This window comes from Mobula birostris, assembly GCF_030028105.1.
Source record: "Mobula birostris isolate sMobBir1 chromosome 8 unlocalized genomic scaffold, sMobBir1.hap1 SUPER_8_unloc_1, whole genome shotgun sequence".
In the NCBI taxonomy this organism is placed as follows: domain Eukaryota; kingdom Metazoa; phylum Chordata; class Chondrichthyes; order Myliobatiformes; family Myliobatidae; genus Mobula; species Mobula birostris.
Genome location: NW_027274036.1, coordinates 279,449 through 298,277, shown reverse-complemented (window position 1 = coordinate 298,277; position 18,829 = coordinate 279,449). Strand labels below are relative to the sequence as shown.

The 18,829-nt window shown below is 45.3% G+C and overlaps 1 protein-coding gene across 4 annotated transcripts in view; it reads right to left on the bottom strand.

The window, feature by feature from the left end:
- Positions 1–18,829, bottom strand: part of LOC140191988 (myeloid cell surface antigen CD33-like) — a 46,200-nt gene that overhangs the window by 9,139 nt on the left and 18,232 nt on the right. For 2 of the 4 annotated variants that reach the window (XM_072249895.1, XM_072249894.1), the window contains exons 2-4: positions 13,365–13,458; positions 8,574–8,924; positions 1,686–1,979 (exon numbers count right to left, since the gene is read on the bottom strand). In XM_072249895.1, the coding sequence (XP_072105996.1) occupies positions 1,686–1,979; positions 8,574–8,924; positions 13,365–13,458 (739 nt within the window). The remainder of the gene's footprint in view (positions 1–1,685; positions 1,980–8,573; positions 8,925–13,364; positions 13,459–18,829) is intronic. The other 2 variants (XM_072249896.1, XM_072249897.1) reach the window with 2 other exon arrangements.

Here is an 18,829-nt window from a genome sequence, read left to right as displayed (position 1 = left end):
TACCTATGCAGAACTCCACACAAATATCCCCTGAACATTTGCCACATATTTTCTGTACTTTTCCCTGAGAGCATCTGTTCCCAAATTAAGCTTCCAATTTCCTGCGTGATAGCCTCATAATACCCCCACTCCAATTGAACACTTTTCTAACTTGTCTTCTCCTATCTCTCTCCAATGCTATTGTAAAGGAGATAGAATTATGATCACTATCTCCAAAATGCTCTCCCACTGAGAAATCTGACACCTGACCAGGTTCATTTTCCAATACCAAATCAAATACAGTCTCTCTATAATGGAGGACTATACACTAGGCTGCCTTGTAATGAAGGATTTCCTGTAATGAAGGAGTACTACACACTAGGAAGGCCTGTAATGAAGGATGACACACTATGATAGCCTGTAATGGACTACACAATAGGATGACCTATAATGAAGGAGGACTACACACTCTGCCTCGACTGGCCTGAAATGGAGGACTATACACTAGGATAGCCTGTAATGAAGTACTACGCACTAGGGTGACCTGTAATGAAGTACTACGCACTAGGGTGACCTGTAATGAAGGAGGAATACACACTAGGATAGCCTGAAATGAGGGGATACACACTAGGCTGGACTGTGATGGAGTCCAAGCATGTAATGAGCTTCACGCTAGGATAGGCTGTAATGAAGGACGACTACACACTAGAATGGCATATGATGGAGGAATACACTGAAAGCCACACACTAAGATGGACTGTAATGAAGGAGGACTACACACGCACACTAGGATGGCCTATAATGAAGGTAGACTACACACTAAGTTGGCCTTTGATGAAGGACTACACACTAGGATGGCCCGTAATGAAGGTGGTTTGCTCTCCCAAATGGAAGGTAACATGCACAAGAGAATGATTTGTAATGAGAATGTACTGTATGCTCAGGGGATTTGTAATGAAATTATGAAACAGATACTAGAAATGACAATACTGTAGAACATTATTAGGGGCAGTACGGTATCAAAGTGGTGACAACAATGCTTTACAGTTCCAGTGACCAGGGTTCTATTCCCTGTAGGGAGTTTGTATGCTCTCCCCAGGACCGCATGGGTTTCTTCCAGGTGCTTCAGTCTCCTCCCGCAGTCCAAAGACCGGTTGGTAGGTTAATTGGTCATTGTGGTTGGCTGAGGGCTAAGTCACGGATTGCTAGGCAGCACAGCTTCGAGCGCCGGAGGTACCTACTCCCCCATGCATCTCGATAAATAAATTAATTAAAGGTTGGGGAGAGTACTGAGTGAATGCTGCACTGTTAGAGGCATGGTGCTGGGGGAGCCACATTGTTTGGGCTGGGGGGGGTGCATCATCTGTGAACCAGCACTCAGCATGGAGTAATGCTGAGACAGGACTGCACTGTCACAGGTGAGAGCAAGGTGTTACCGGTGAGACAGGATTGTACTGTCACAGGTAAAAGCAAGGTGTTACTGGTGAGACAAGATTGCACTGTGACAGGTAAAACAAGGTGTTACCGGTGAGATGGGATTGGAGCATCACTGGAGAAACCATGGTGAGGAGCTGCGGCATAAAGAGGGCAACACTGATGACACACTGAGCTGTTGAAGTGACAAAACTGGTGAGTCTAGCACAGTGGAAAGTCTGAGTGTTGATTGTGGGATCTTGTTGTGTACAATGAGCCACCTCCATACTTACTCTGTACAGTTAGTATGAGGGTCTGCTCCGATGAATCAAGTGGGTAGCTGACTCGACAGATGAGTTTCTGCCCGTGGTGTTTGAGCTCTGGGGTTAGCTTCAGGAATGAAGTATATATCAATGTGTTACCCTTCTGGGTTACGCTGCTCGAATTTGATGTCGGTATATCTGCGGGTGTGATCCAGGTTAAGGTGGGTGTCGTTCTTTCACACGTGGTGTTGAAGGTGCACTTAATGTTCATAGGCTTTCCTGGAACCATTTCAGCAGCAAATATCGAGGGTTTATCTGTGAAATCTAACACACAGAGAAATGGATCCTTTTAGGTCAATATCATCAAATGTATCTGTCCAAATAGAAATTCCAGTCATACAAGAGAAAGGATATTTACAGGATGATTGCTAAATGAGGGAGTGTGTAGTGGTCAGGGAAGCTTGTACAAACATAGATTGTTCAGAAAGGGAGAGCTTAAACTTGGGATTGACATTTCTGGCAAAGTCCTAGAATGCCAACCTCAGACAATCCTTGATAACATGATAGGGATTTCAGGAGAATTTCTCTTCCAGGGGTGCAGAGGGAGGGAGGGATTTGCCAGATTCATGAGGGAACATATGGTACCAGTTTATGGGAGGTGTTAGGGGGGTGCTGGCAGCAATGGAAAGGGGAAGGAAAAGTCTCGGATGGGGCAGGAACACAGGCATTGAACCGAGAAGTCGAATGGCTGGCTTCTCTTTTTCAGGCACCGTGCTATACTTTTGTGTTTGCTGGAGACTGTCACTATGCTTTAACACTCTGACAGGCTGAACAGATCATCCCGAGTCCGCGAATCATCCAATCAGCAGAACTACATTGCAGCTGACCATTTGTCTCATTGTGTTCTACTGGCTACCAGACCAGTTCCTACAGATCAGTGCTCTACTCATCATCCCAGCGGACAGCGCTACTCAAATAGCAGCCCATGCATTTTTCAATGGGATGAGAGAATCTGGCCCTCTAGCAGTGGAGTTCGAGACCTCTGTCCTCCAATCGCACTACCAATTGGTTTAAATCCATAGCCTTTGGTTTTTGATTCCTCTGCAAAGATAATGGTTCTTCCTGTTTACTCTGTCTCAGCCTCTCCTAATGTTATTAATGCACATAATCTCCGCTCATCCACTGTAAAGAAAACAAGCTTTGCAAATTATTCCTCACAGCTACAGGGTTCCCCACTTAACAACATTCTGGTAAACCTCTGCACTCTCTCAGTGGCATTTTATTGGATACAAATGCCCAATAATGCACATTTAATCAGCCAATCACACGGCAGAAACTCAATGCATGCAGACGTGGTCAAGAGGTTCAGAATGGGGAAGTGATGTGTTGGTATTTCAGTGGAGTAAAGGAAATTACAGTGGCATGGGAGAGGAACTGGCCAAAGTTGACTGGAAAGTTGGCGGGAAAGATGGCAGAGCAGCAGTGGCTGGAGTTTATGTGAGAAGTGAGGAAGGTGCAAGACAGATATATTCCAAAAAAGAAGAAATCTTCGAATGGGAAAAGGATGCAACCGTGGCTGACAAGAGAAGACAAAGCCAAAGTTAAAGTAAAGGAGAGGGCATACATGGAAACAAAAATTAGTGGGAAGACAGAGGATTGGGAAGTTTTTAAAAGCTCATTAAAAGGTCATTAAGAGGGAAAAGATTAACTATGAAAGGAAGCTAGCAAATAATATCAAAGGGATACTAAAAGCTTTTTCAAGTATATAAAGAGTAAAAGACAGGTGAGAGTAAATATAGGACCGATAGAAAATGATGCTGGAGAAATTGCAATGGGAGATAAGGAGATGGCGGAGGAACTGAACGAGTATTTTGCATCAGTCTTCACTGAGGAAGACAGCAGTATACCGGACACTCAAGGGTGGCAGGGAAGAGAAGTGTGTGCAGTCACAATTACAACAGAGAAAGTACTCAGGAAGCTGAATAGGCTAAAGGTTGATAAATCTCCCGGACCAGATGGAATGCACCCTCGTGTTCTGAAGGAAGTAGCTGTGGAGATTGCGGAGGCATTAGCGATGATCTTTCAAAAGTCGATAGATTCTGGCATGGTTCCGGAGGACTGGAAGATTGCAAATGTCACTCTGCTATTTAAGAAGGGGGCAAGGAAGAAAAAGGAAATTATAGACCTGTTAGCTTGACATTGGTGATTGGGAAGTTGTTGGAGTCGATTGTCAAGGATGAGGTTATGGAGTACCTGGAGGCATATGACAAGGTAGGCAGAACTCAGCATGGATTCCTTAAAGGAAAATCCTGCCTGACAAACCTATTACAATTTTTTGAGGAAATTACATGTAGGCTAGACAAGGGAGATGCAGTGGATGTCGTATATTTGGATTTTCAGAAGACCTTTGACAAGGTTTACTTAACAAGATAAGAGCCCATGGAATTACAGGAAAGTTACATACGTGGATAGAGCATTGGCTGATTGGCAGGAAACAGAGAGTGGGAATAAAGGGATCCCATTCTGGTTGGCTGCCGGTTACCAGTGGTGTTCCACAGGGGTCTGTGTTAGGGCCGCTTCTTTTTACATTGTAGATCAACGATTTGGATTATGGAATAGTTGGCTTTGTGGCTAAGTTTGCTGACGATACGAAGATAAATGGAGGGGCCAGTAGTGCTGAGGAAACAGAGAGCCTGTAGAGAGACTTGGATAGATTGGAAGAATGGGCAAAGAAGTGGCAAATGAAATACAATGTTGGAAAGTGTACGGTTATGCACTTTGGCAGAAGAAATAAACGGGCAGACTATTATTTAAATGGGGAAAGAATTCAAAGTTCTGAGATGCAACGGGACTTGGGAGTCCTCGTACAGGATACCCTTAAGGTTAACCTCCAGGTTGAGTCGGTGGTGAAGAAGGCGAATGCAATGTTGGTATTCATTTCTAGAGGAATAGAGTACTGGAGCAGGGATGTGATGTTGAGGCTCTATAAGGCACTGGTGAGACCTCACTCGGAGTACTGTGGGCAGTTTTGGTCTCCTTATTTAAGAAAGGATGTGCTGACTTTGGAGAGGATACAGAGAAGATTCACTAGAGTGATTCCAGGAATGAGAGGGTTAACATATGAGGAACGTTTTTCTGCTCTTGGACTGTATTCCTTGGAGTTTAGAAGAATGAGGGGAGACCTCATAGAAACATTTCGAATGTTGAAAGGCATGGACAGAGTGGATGTGGCAAAGTTGTTTCCCATGATGGGGGAAGTCTAGTACGAGAGGGCATAACTTAAGGATTGAAGGGCGCCCATTCAGAACAGAAATGTGAAGAAATTTTTTTAGTCAGAGGGTGGTGAATCTATGGAATTTGTTGCCACGGGCAGCAGTGGAGGCCAAGTCATTGGGTGTATTTAAGGCAGAGATTGATAGGTATCTGAGTAGCCAGGGCATCAAAGGTTATTTTAAAACCGCAAACATGAGGAATTCTGCAGATGCTGGAAATTCAAGCAACACACATCAAAGTTGCTGGTGAACACAGCAGGCCAGGCAGCATCTCTAGGAAGAGGTACAGTCGACGTTTCGGGTCGACAAAGGGTCTCAGCCCGAAACATCGACTGTACCTCTTCCTAGAGATGCTGCCTGGCCTGCTGTGTTCACCAGCAACCTTGATGTGTGTTGCATTACAGGTTATGGTGAGAAGGCGGGGAAATGGGACTAAATGGGAGAATGGATCAGCTCATGATAAAATGGTGGAGCAGACTCGATGGGCCGAATGGCCGACTTCTGCTCCTTTGTCTTATGGTCTTATGGTGACTTTGACCATGGAATGGTTGTTGGTGCTGAACTGGGTGTTTGAGTATCTCAGAAACTGCTTATCTCCTGGGACTTCCACAGACAACGGTCTCCAGAGTTTACAATGAATGGTGAGAGAAACAAAATACATCCAGTGAGCAACACGTCTGTGGGCAAAATCGCCTTGTTAATGAGAGATGGGGGAGAATGGGCAGGCTGGCTCAAGCTGACAGGAAGGCAACATTAACTTAATTAACCACACGTTACAACAGCACGTGTGCAGGAGAGCAACTCTGAATGCACAGCACATCAAACCTTAAAGTGAATATAGCAACAGAAGACCACAAATGTACACTCAGTGGCTACTTTGTTATTATGTACAGGAGGTTCCTAATAAAGTGGCCACTGAGTGTATCATCACATCTCTTATAAAGTGGTGACCAGAACTGCACAAAGTGTTCAATCTATGACATATATTCCCTGATCTTGTTTTCTGTGCAGCACTCTCCAATCCATGAACTGTTTGTAGGGATTAAGACTGAAGTGGACATCAAGTAGTGCTGGAAGATCATCATCTTGGTGAAAGACGCTCTTTAGTCTGACTGGAAATTGTCCGATTGCTGGAACGTGTGGCGATACTTCGGGGCTGCCCCCAGCACGTCCCCAGGTGTGATTTGCTAAAGCAAATGCACGTTTCGCTGTGTATGTGGTAAATAAATCTGAATCTGAGCAAGTGTATTAAGAGCAAAAAGGGAACCAGGCAGATGATCAAAGATAAGTCCACAGGGCCTAATCAAATATGTCCCAGGTCATCATGGGAAACTAGAGGAGAAAATGCTGGAGCCCTGGCAGAGATCAGGGTGGCATCAGAAAAGGACAGAGATGGCATCAGTTCTATAAAAGCAAACTCCTAACCGCAGTTTACATACCGCCAAAGGTAGATGTCAACGTAACATTCAATGTATCTAATGCCAAGATTAACAAATTAGAAATGGCCTACCCTGACATCTTTCACACCTTTGCTAGACTAGATTGAATAAAACTTTACCCAACCACCATCATCAGAAACACACACAAAATGCTGGAGGATCTCAGCAAGCCAGGCAGCATCTTTGGAAACGAGTGAACAGCTAAAAACACAGAAAACCTACAGCACAATACAGGCCCTTCGGCCCACAATGCTGTGCCGAACATGTCCTTACCTTACAAATTACCTAGGGTTACCCATTGCCGTTTATTTTTCTAAGCTCCATATACCTATCCAGGAGTCTCCACCACTGTCACTGGCAGCCTATTCCACGCACTCACCACTCTCTGTGTAAAAATCTTACCCCTGACATCTGCTCCGTACCTACTCCCCAGAACCTGTGCCCTCTCGTGTTAGCCATATCAGCACTGGGAAGAACAGGGAAGGGGGAGAAACACCAGAGAGGTGGCGGTGAGCAGAGGAGGAGATAAGGTGAGAGAGGGAAATGGGAATGGGGAATGGTGAACGAGAGGGGAACGATCAATTACCAGAAGTTTGAGAAATTATCAGAAATATATATGTTTGTACACACACATACATACTGACAAACAACCAATGAGCAAAAAAGCCAAAGTGTGCAGATGTTAAGAAGGTAAATAATACTGACAGCATGAGTTGCAGAGCCCTTGAAGGTGAGTCTGTAGCTTGTGGAATGAGTTCAGAGTTGAGGTAAGCGAAGTTATCCACACTGGTTGATTATAGACATTGATAATGTGAGGTGCCACAGACCTGTTTTGCTTGTTTTGTGGAGAGACGAGGCAGCAGCGTGGCATCATTGCAGCGAGGACCAGGCCTCAAGCAAGCTTACCTGCTGCTGCAGCAAGGTGACGCTGCAGACGGTGTAGCACGGAGCTTCTCTCATCAATGCTGCCGTCCAGTGTTCAACTGGCTAAATGACAGGCTGGATTGCCAGGAGCTGTACCATCAGTTTGCATGTCACTCAGGGACTGGACTATACATGGGTTTTCTTGTGTAATGATGTGTTTTTTTCTCTCTCTCGCTATCTTGAATGTACGTTATGCACCTTGCTCCCCAGAGGAACACTATCTCATTCAACTGTATCCATACTGGGTTCTAGGAGTGTTGTAGAACAGCAAAACCTGATGCATTAAGGTAGGATCTTCTGAGTTAATCTACAAAACATTGTGCACCATGTCGAGTCAAAATCAAAGTTGCAAATTCTGTCAAAAACTTACTAAAAATTAAAAACCAAAATTGAGATGATGAAAAAGTATTCATCCCCTTTGTAATTACTACGCTAACTTTCCTCAGGTGTAATATACCATGTTACCTGACCAATTCACCCAAAAAGAAAATTGAAGATCATCTGTTTTCAATGACTTCATAAGAATAAATACCCCCTCTCTCTGTAAGGTCCAACAGTATGGTAGATTTTCAACAGACCAAACCAAAATGAAGACAAAAGAGCATTCAAGGCAAGTCAGTGAAATGATAATGGAGTAGCATAAATCTGAGGAAGGGTACAAGACCATCTCAAAGGGACTGATCTCAAGCTTAGCGCAGTCCATCATGAAATCACAGCCACATGGCCTAGGTCAGACTGCCCCTCTAAACTTAGACACCGGAGAAGAATGGTACTAGTGAGAGGAGCTACTGTGATATAAGCAGTCACTCTGAGTGTGCTCCTGATACCAATGGCTGCTACTGGAGATGAAGTTCATGGCTCCACAATCTCTAAAGCCTTGCGCAAAAAGGGCATTTATGGAAGAGTGGCAAGGAAAAAGCCCTGACTTAAGAAGAAAGCAAATTCTTGCCTGCAAGGTGTCACCTGGAAGATAATGTAAAAACATGGAAGAAGGTTTTGTAGTTAGAAGAGACTAAAGTGGAACTTTTTGGTCTCAACTCTAAGCAGTATGTGTGGTGCAAATTCAATACTGAGCATCAGCCAGGTAACAACATCCCTATTGTAAAGTATGGTGGCAGCATCATATTATGGGGATGATTTTCAGAAACAGGGAGTCTGTTTTGCTTTCCATTCACTTGCCTGCATTAATTTGTGAGCTACGTGAATAGACAACTAGCACATTTAATGTTACTTCCCACAGACTAGTGAACGTCAGTTGTTGAGTGATTATGTGGAGAACTCACTAGAAACATGAAGCCGTGTTACAGAAGAGATGTAAGAATCCTTGCTGGGAACTTCAACTTTGAAAATGTAAGAACCTTCATCTTCCTGCATGACGTTGTCTATAATCAGGGAACAGTCACCATCTTTGAGATCTCCAGACAGCTGGGTCCGCTGGCGAAACCTTGCCGCAGTCTTACTGAGCTGCTTAGAGTGGAAGACTATGGTCGGAGGCTCCCCATCATTAATCCAGATTCCAGTCCATGTTGCATGAGCCTCATATGATGGATAGTGGCACGGGATCTGTGCACACAAACCCCTCTGCGTTGTCACATTCTGTGGAGTGACAGCTTTCCACTCTTTCATCTCTGCAGCTGAGGAGAGAAGGAGCAATGTTTGTCACTGGATGACTTATTCATCCACCAGACCCCATTGTGTAGGAATTAGATCCACGCCTAGTGCACTGACTCAGGGCAAGTCAATGACTCCTGTTTGAGTACTGTTGGAGGGGGGACAGCCTGCCTGGGGGAAGCCACAGTGGCTGTGCCTCTGGCACAGAGTCTGGCCCTGTGGCTCAGAAGGGTAGGGAAAGGAAGAGAAAGGCAGTAGCAATAGAGAACTCTAAAGTTAGGGTGTCAGACAGATGATTTTGTGGACACAGGAAAGAAACTCGGATGGTAGTTTGCCTCCCAGGTGACAGGTCCTGGATGTTTTTGATTGCGTCCACGATATCCTGCGGTGGGAGGGAGAACAGCCAAAGGTCGTGGTACATATTGGTACCAACGACATAGGTAGGAAAAGGGAAGAGGTCCTGAAAACAGACGACAGGGAGTTAGGAAGGAAGTTGAGAAGCAGGACCGCAAAGATAGTAATCTCGGGATTACTGCCTGTGCCACATGACAGTGAATATAGGAATAGAATGAGGTGGAGGATAAATGCGTGGCTGAGGGATTGGAGCAGAGGGCAGGGATTCAGATTTCTGGATCATTGGGACCTCTTTTGGGGCAGGTGTGACCTGTACAAAAAGGACGGGTTACACTTGAATCCCAAGGGGACCAGTATCCTGGCAGGGAGGTTTGCTAAGGCTACTGGGGAGAGTTTAAACTAGAATTGTTGGGGGGTGGGAACCGAACTGAAGAGACTGGGGAAGAGGCGGTTGGCTCACAAATAGAGAAAGCTTGGAGACAGTGTATGAGGGAGGATAGGCAGGTGATAGAGGAGGGACGCACTCAGACCAACAGTTTGAGATGTATCTTTTAATGCAAGGAGTGCTGTGAACAAAGCGGATGAGCTTAGAGCGTGGATCAGTACTAGGAGCTATGATGTGGTGGCCATTACAAAGACTTGGATGGGTCAGGGACAAGAATGGTTACATCAAGTGCCGGGTTTTAGATGTTTCAGAAAGGGCAGGGAGAGAGGCAAAAGAGGTGGAGCGTGGAACTGTTGACCAGAGATAGTGTCATGGCTGCAGAAAAGGTGGACGTCATGGAGGGATTGTCTATGGAGTCTCTGTGGGTGGAGGTTTGGAACAGGAAGGGGTCAATAACTCTACTGGGTGTTTTTTTATAGGCTGCCCAATAGTAACAGGGATATCAAGGAGCAGATAGGGAAACAAATATGGTGTAATAATAACAGAGTTCTCGAGGTGGGAGATTTTAATTTCCCAAATATCAATTGGCATCTCCCTAGAGCAAGGGGTTTAGATGGAGTGGAGTTTGTTAGGTGTGTTCAGGAAGGTTTCTTGACATAATATGTAGATAAGCCTACAAGAGGAGAGACTGTACTTGATATGGTATTGGGAAATGAACCTGGTCAGGTGTCAGAACTCTCAGTAGGAGAGCATTTTGGAGATAGTGATCATAATTCTATCTCCTTTACAATAGCATTGGAGAGAGATAGGATCAGACAAGTTAGGGGAGGGAGGCAACATCGACTCAGACCATGAGTGGCCTACGTTAGGCATTTTCATACCTTACAAGGCTCAGATTGGAAGTCTGTGTGGGGCGCCACTCCTCGCACAGACACTAGAGTAATGTATGATTAAGTGCCTTGCTCAAGAACACAAACACGCTGCCACAGCTGAGGCCCAAACTAGCCACCTTCAGATCAATAGACGAATGCCTTAACCACTTGGCCACGTGCCCAACAAGTTAGAAAAGCTTTTAATTGGAGTAATGGGAATTATGAGGCTATCAGGCAGGAACTTGGAAGCTTAAATTGGGAACAGATGTTCTCAGGGAAAGGTACGAAAGAAATTTAGGCAAATGTTCAGGGGATATTTGTGTGGAGTTCTGCATAGGTATGTTCCAATGAGACAGGGAGTAGGGTACAGGAACCGTGGTGTACAAAGGCAGTAGTAAATCTAGTCAAGAAGAAAAGCTTATGAAAGGTTCAGAGAGCTAGGTAATGTTTGATGTCTAGAAGATTATAAGGCTAACAGGAAGGAGCTTAAGAAGGAAATCAGGAGAGCCAGAAGGGGCCGTGAGAAGGCCTTGGTGGGCAGGATTAAGGAAAACCCCAAGGCATTCTACAAGTATGTGAAGAGCAAGAGGATAAGACGTGAAAGAATAGGACCTATCAAGTATGACAGCGGAAAAGTGTGTATGGAACCGGAGAAAATAGCAGATGTACTTAATGAATACTTTACTTCAGTATTCACTATGGAAAAGGATCTTGGTGATTGTAGTGATGACTTGCAGCAAACTGAAAAGCCTGAGCATGTAGATATTAAGAAAGAGGATGTGCTGGAGCTTTTGGAAAGCATCAAGTTGGATAAGTCACTGGGACCGGATATGAGATGTACCCCAGGCTACAGTGGGAGGCGAGGGAGGAGATTGCTGAGCCTCTGGCAATGATCTTTGCATCATCAATGGGGACAGGAGAGGTTCCGGAGGATTGGAGGGTTGCAGATGTTGTTCCTTTATTCAAGAAAGGGAGTAGAGATAGCCCAGGAAATTATAGTCAGTGAGTCTTACTTCAGTGGTTGGTTAGTTGATGGAGAAGCTCCTGAGAGGCAGGATTTATGAACATTTGGAGACGTATAATATGATTAAGAATAGTCAGCATGACTTTGTCAAGGGCAGGTCATGTCTTACGAGCCTGATTGAATTTTTTTGAGGATGTGACTAAACACATTGATGAAGGAAGAACAGTAGATGTAGTGTATATGGATTTCAGCAAGGTATTCGATAAGGTACCCCATGCAAGGCTTATTGAGAAAGTAAGGAGGCATGGGATCCAAAGGGGTATTGCTTTATGGATCCAGAACTGGCTTGCCCACAGAAGACAAAGAGTGGTTGTAAACGGGCCATATTCTGCATGGAGGTCGGTGACCAGTGGTGTGCCTCAGGGATCTGTTCTGGGACCCTTACTCTTCGTGATTTTTATATATAACCTGGATGAGGAAGTGGAGGGATGGGTTAGTAAGTTTGCTGATGACACAAAGGTTGGGGGTGTTGTGGATAGTGTGGAGGGCTGTCAGAGGTTACAGCGGGACATTGATAGGATGCAAAACTGGGCTGAGAAATGGCAGATGGAGTTCAACCCAGTTAAGTGTGAAGTGGTTCATTTTGGTAGGTCAAATATGATGGCACAATATAGTATTAATGGTAAGACTCTTGGCAGTGTGGAGGATCAGAGGGATCTTGGGGTCCAAGTCCATAGGATGCTCAAAGCAGCTGCACAGGTTGACTCTGTGGTTAAGAAGGCATATGGTGTATTGGCCTTCATCAATTGTGGAATTGAATTTAGGAGCCGAGAGGTAATTTGTAGCTATATAGGACCTTGATCAGACCCCACTTGGAGTACTGTGCTCAGTTCTGGTCGCCTCACTACAGGAAGGATGAGGAAGCCATAGTAAGGGTGCAGAGGAGATTTACAAGGATGTTGCCTGGATTGGGGAGCATGCCTTATGAGAATAGGTTGAGTGAACTCGGCCTTTTCTCCTTGGAGCGACGGAGGATGAGAGGTGACCCGATAGAGGTGTATAAGATGATGAGAGGCATTGACTGTGTGGATAGTCAGAGGCTTTTTCCAAGGGCTGAAATGGTTGGCAAAAGAGCACACACGTTTAAGACAGAGGGGAGTAAGTACAAAGGAGATGTCAGGGGTGAGTTTTTTTATGCAGAGAGTGGTGAGTGCATGGAATGGGCTGCCGGCAACGGTGGTGGAAGCGGATACGATAGGGTCTTTTAAGAGACTTTTGGATAGGTACATGGAGCTTAGAAAAATAGAGGGCTGTGGGTAAGCCTCGTAATTTCCAAGGTTGGGACATATTCCGCACAACATTTTTGGCCTAAGGGCCTGTATTGAGCTGTAGGTTTTTTATGTTTCTAGATTTCTATGTGGGTCAAGCTCTCAATGAATTCTTTCAATGACAGCTTGTGAGAGTGGAGGAGGATTCATAGTAACAGTAATAAGACTGCAAGACCCCAAAGGGTATAGGGGACAGGGGAGCCACTGAGACACGAAGGGGTGTAGGGGATGGGGGAAGTCACAGTGACAGTAAAGGGTATAGGGGACAGAGGGAGCCACTGAGATGGGAGGGGTGTAGGGGCTGGAGATATTCACCGTGCACAGAAGGGGTGCAGGGTCTGGAGAGTGGGGACACTGAGATATAGGGAGGCACAGTGTGAAGGATTTGAAACGCCAGATGAGAATTGTAATGTGACTAGCCCAGAGGTGGTACAGGTCAACATAGAGAAGGGGTGATGGTAGCGGAGTTAGTTCACTTGGCTTCTGATGAAATCACAGTCCCATCACAGCTCAGAGAAAATGATTTTGCACACAAACTGCCAGCCGTAAACATGTCTGACCTGCTGATGTATATTGGAGGAGTGACAGGAGGAAGTATAATTCCCTGATCATTATCCAATCCAAGATCGCTTGGCAGTTCCGCGCTTTCAGGGTCTGAAAGAGAGAATAGTTAATCGCTGCCTGCTCAGCGATTCCTGAGAGGTTCAAGCTGCTGTTAAATAGTAAGGCTGATCCTCTACAGTCACCAATACTGCAGCCATTTGCATCGGAATACCGCTATCCCTTCTAGCGTGGTCCTGTGTATCATCCCAATTTGGGAAGGCGTTTCCCAGCTCAATGTCCTGGGACAGCCCAGGGCCTCTCCCAGAGTTCAGAGACTGCCTGCATTCACAGAATGGCTTTGACAGCTGCTGAGGCCCTACCAACAGTCATTCTTCGAATCTCTCTGGCATGCATAGAACTAGAAATGTGATTCTAAGTATTTTTGAAAATTGTTATTATATTAGAATTGTTATGGTGCTAAAGCTCCCTCAAATTCTGGCTGCTCTAAGCATAGCAATTCTCTCCATTCCCCTGTCCTGTACTCTCTCCTAGCTGTCTGTCCAAATGGTGTATAAAGGCTCTGAATTAAACTGTTTTCTCCTCTCCTCCAGACAGAGTCACACACCATCATCACTGTGTCTAGTAAAGTCTCTCTCACATTGCTCTTCTGCCCAGCAGTTGATACTTGTGTCCCTTATCAACATAAACAAAATGCTGGAGGAACCCGGCAGGTCAGGCAACATCTATGGAAAGGAATAAACGGTTGACATTTCAGGCAGGGATCCTTCATCGGGACTGGAAAGGAAGGAGGTAGAAGGCAGAACATGAACATAGAACATAGAATAGTACAGCACAGGACAGGCCCTTCAGCCCACAATGTTGTGCCAACCCTCAAACCCTCCCTCCCATATAAGCCCCCACCTTAAATTCCTCCATATACCTGTCTAGTAGTCTCTTAAACTTCACGAGTGTATCTGCCTCCACCACTGACTCAGGCACTGCATTCCACGCACCAACCACTCTCTGAGTAAAAAACCTTCCTCTAATATCCCCCTTGAACTTCCCACCCCTTACCTTAAAGCCATGTCTTTTTGTATAGAGCAGTGGTGCCCTGGCGAAGAGGCGCTGGCTATCCACTCTATCTATTCCTCTTATTATCTTGTACACCTCTATCACGTCTCCTCTCATTCTCCTTCTCTCCAAAGAATAAAGCCCTAGCTCCCTTGATCTCTGATCATAATGCATACTCTCTAAACCGGGCAGCATCCTGGTAAATCTCTGTACCCTTTCCAATGCTTCCACATCCTTCCTATAGTGAGGTGACCAGAACTGGACACAGTACTCCAAGTGTGGCCTAACCAGAGTTTTATAGAGCTGCATCATTACATCGTGACTCTTAAACTCTATCCCTCGACTTATGAAAACTAACACCCCATAAGCTTTCTTAACTACCCTATCCACCTGTGAGGCAACTTTCAGGGATCTGTGGACATGTACCCCCAGATCCCTCTGCTCCTCCACACTACCAAGTATCCTGCCATTTACTTTGTACTCTGCCTTGAAGTTTGTCCTTCCGAAGTGTACCACCTCACACTTCTCCGGGTTGAAGGTAGAGAGAGGTGAGACCAGGTGAGGGAGGGAATGAAGTGAGAAACTGGGAGGTGATAGGTGGAAGAGGTAAAGGGCTAAAGAAGGAGGAATCTGATTGGAGAGAAGAGTAGATCATGGAAGAAAGGGAAGGAAGAGGGGGGGCACCAGAGGGAGGTAATGGGCAGATGAGAAGAAAAGGGGTAAGAGGGGCACCAGAATGGGGAATAGAAAAAGAGTGAAGGGAAAGGGGTAGGAAGAGAAATTACCAGCCGTTAGAGAAATCAATGTTCATGCCATCAGGTTGGAGACCACCCTTACAGAATCCTGAGAGTGGCTTCATCATAGCAGTGGAGGAGGCCATGGATAGACATGTGGAAATGGGAATGAGAAGCAGAATTAACATGAGTGACCACTGGAAAAGCCACGTTCTGTGGCGGATGGAGCAAAGGTGCTCAACATTGATGCGTGAAGCACCCACTGATTGGAACACTTCCCTTCCAACACCCAATCTCAACCAGCCATGATCTTCTACTTTGATAACCTTGTCTCCACCTCCATTCCTCCCAGAAGAATGATCACAGCTCCTCTAGTTTTGCCTGCTGGAGCTGAAATTCCTCAGCCCTGGAACCATTCCAGGAAGTCTCACTCCCTTCAGGATGTAAACATCCTTTCAAAAGTGTGGTGTCCGGAAGTGGATATCACACTCCACTGGTGGCCTGACAAGTTTCAGTATAACATAGAGTAGTACAGTACAGTACAGGCCCTTCAGCCCATGAGGTTGTGCCAACCTTTCTTCCAACTCTATGGTCAATCTAGCATTTCCCTCCCACAGAGCCCTCTGTTTTTCAAAAGCAAAACCCATTTCTCACCCACACATCCACCCACTCACACTAGGTTTCTGCAAATAAAATGAAGTGAGGTCTTTTATGCTTAATGAGACCTGTAGCACATCTTATTCAACTCTACAACCTAAACCCAAAAGTGTGCTAAAAACAAAACCCTCATGTAACAACGTCGTCCCATCAGACCAGATGCAATGGCTGAGGAAGTCAATGGGTGACAACCCAAATGGCATCTTGTAGTGTTAAGAGTCAACTTGTGTTGGCTTAAGTGCTTGAAAAGTGTGCAGAGATGAGATACGTGTTCAAATTTTGACTCACTGGTAACAATTATGTCATCCAAGTAAACAAAAAGAAAATCTAACTCTTTTATTACAGAGTCCATCAGCTGTTCAAAAGTCTGTGTTGCATTTTTCAGTCCAAATAGCATGCGCCAAAACTTAAAAAGGCCAAACAGGATTATCACTGCTGTTTAGGGAATGTCCTCAGAGCACACAGGCACCTGATGGTAGCCCATAACTAGATCGACTTTGGAAAAGATTAACTTTCCAGCTAAGAAAGCCGAAAAGTCTTGGATATGTGGGACTGGGTAACGATCAGGGGTGGTTGCCAGTGTCTAGTGGTGTTCCTCAGGGGTCAGTATTGGGACCACTACCTTTCACATTGTTTGTCAGTGATTTAGATCATGGAATTGATAGCTTTGTGGCAAAGTTTGTAGATGATATGAAGATATGTGGAGGGGTAGGTAGTGCTGAGGAAGAAATGCAATTGCAGCAGGACAAACAAATTGGAAGAATGGGCGAAAATGTGGCCAGTGGAATACAATGTTGGGAAATGTATGATCACGCATTTTGGTAAAAGGAACAATTGTGCAGACTATTATCTAAATGGGGGAAAAAATTCAAACATCAGAGTTGCAGAAGGACTTAGGAGTCCTCATGCAAGACTCACAGAATGTTAATTTACAGGTTGAGTCTATGGTAAAGAAGGCATTGTTGGCACTTATTTCAAGGGGAATAGAATATAAGAGCAAGGAGATAATGCTGAGGTTTTATAAGACACTAGGCAGGCCACACTTGGAGTATTGTCAACAGTTTTAGGCCTCTTATCTTAGAAAGGATGTGTTGTCATTGGAGAGAGTCTAGAGGAGGTTCATGAAGATGATTCCAGGAATGAAGGGGCTAACATATGTGGAGCATTTGGCAGCTTTGGGCCTGTACTCACTGGAATTTAGAAGAATACGGTGATATCTCACTGAAACCTACCAAATGTTGAAAGGACTAGAAAAGAAACATCCTCTCCACACTCAGCCTATGGTGGGGGCATTCAGAACTAGAGGGATCAGCCTCAAAATTGAGAGGCAACCCTTTAGAACAGAGGTTAGGAGGAATTTTTTTAGTCAGAGAGGAGTGAATCTGCAGAATGCTCTGCCACAGGCTGCAGTGGAGGCCAAGTCCGTGGGTATATTTAAGGCGGAAGTTAATCATTTTCTGATCGGTCAGGGCATCAAAGGGTATGGTGAGAAGGCTGGTGTATGGAGTTGGGTGGGATCTGGGATCCCCATAATGGAATGGCAGAGCAGACTCGATGGGTTGAATAGCCTAATTCTGCTCCTATGGTCTTATAGTAGCCTCGCAAAGGCGTTGGCAATCACTATATGGCTGGCAACAATTATTGGACTTAGGCATCATATGGAGGGGTGAAGCCTAGTGGCTATATGACTGGCGTACAATGCCAAGTCTTTCCATGTTGGCAAACTCAGCCTTTGCAGTTTCCAGCTTTTTTGGGTCCAGTCTACACATGCGGGCATGGACTGGAGGGCCAGTTGTGGAAACGTGGTGCTCGGCCCCATATTTTGTGACTGTGGTAGAGAATGTGGGCTTGGTGAGGTTTGGGAATTCACCCAGCAGCCGAGTAAACACACACGCAGTGGTGCATGTGCTTGACAGAGTTATTGTGGGGAGCTTACTCGGGGAGCAGGGTAGCGACCCAAAGTCCTTGACATCCACAAGCCAGAAGTTCATCGAGTCCCGTAAGTCTGGATCCTGTTGCATTTGGCAGCCTCAAACAAGGTCTTGTTGCTCTTTGCCTTCTCATCAGTAGACAATGCTACTGACATCCATTTGAGCCACTGTGTCACACAGAGGCATCGCCCTGAAGTGTATCAATAATGAACGGTAGACAACCCTGGTGTTCACAGACCTCTGATGTCCTGATGCGTTGACACTGTCAAAGCTGCAAGCCAGTTGGCACTTCTTGGCATTCGTACCAAAGCGAGCGTGGTAAAAATACAAGTCCCGCATCGTCTGTTTCACAGCCGCAGGGGTGCTTATGTTGAGGGCTTATTGAGGTAGAGAAAGGAGGAGGAATGAAGCACTGCTGTAGACTATCAACCATTTTAGTGGGCTCCCTATAGTCCAGCACAAGTGCATTAGCGAGGACTATGCAAACTGGATCAGGCATTTGCTGCATGAAGAATTCTTCAAAAATAAAACAAGGATGTGATCCATAAGCTCTGAAGGCCTAGCATCACTAAGACTGGGTAAGAGTCTGTTGTGGCCAGTGCTATCATGTTTGCTGTTGTGTGCTGGGGCAGCAGGCTGAGGGTAGCAGACACCAACAGAATCAGCAAACTCATTCGTAAGGCCAGTGATGTTGTGGGGATGGAACTTGACTCTTTGACGGTGGTGTCTGAAAAGAGGATGCTGTCCAAGTTGCATGCCATCTTGGACAATGTCTCCCATCCACTACATAATGTACTGGTTGGGCACAGGAGTACATTCAGCCAGAGACTCATTCCACCGAGATGCAACACAGAGCGTCATAGGAAGTCATTCCTGCCTGTGGCCATCAAACTTTACAATTCCTCCCTTGGAGGGTCAGACACCCTGAGCCAATAGGCTGGTCCTGGACTTATTTCATAATTTACTGGCATAATTTACATATTACTATTTAACTATTTATTATTATTTTCTATTACTATTCTATTACTATTTATTATTTCTATGACTATTACTATTTACTAATAGTGATATTACTATTACTATTTCTAT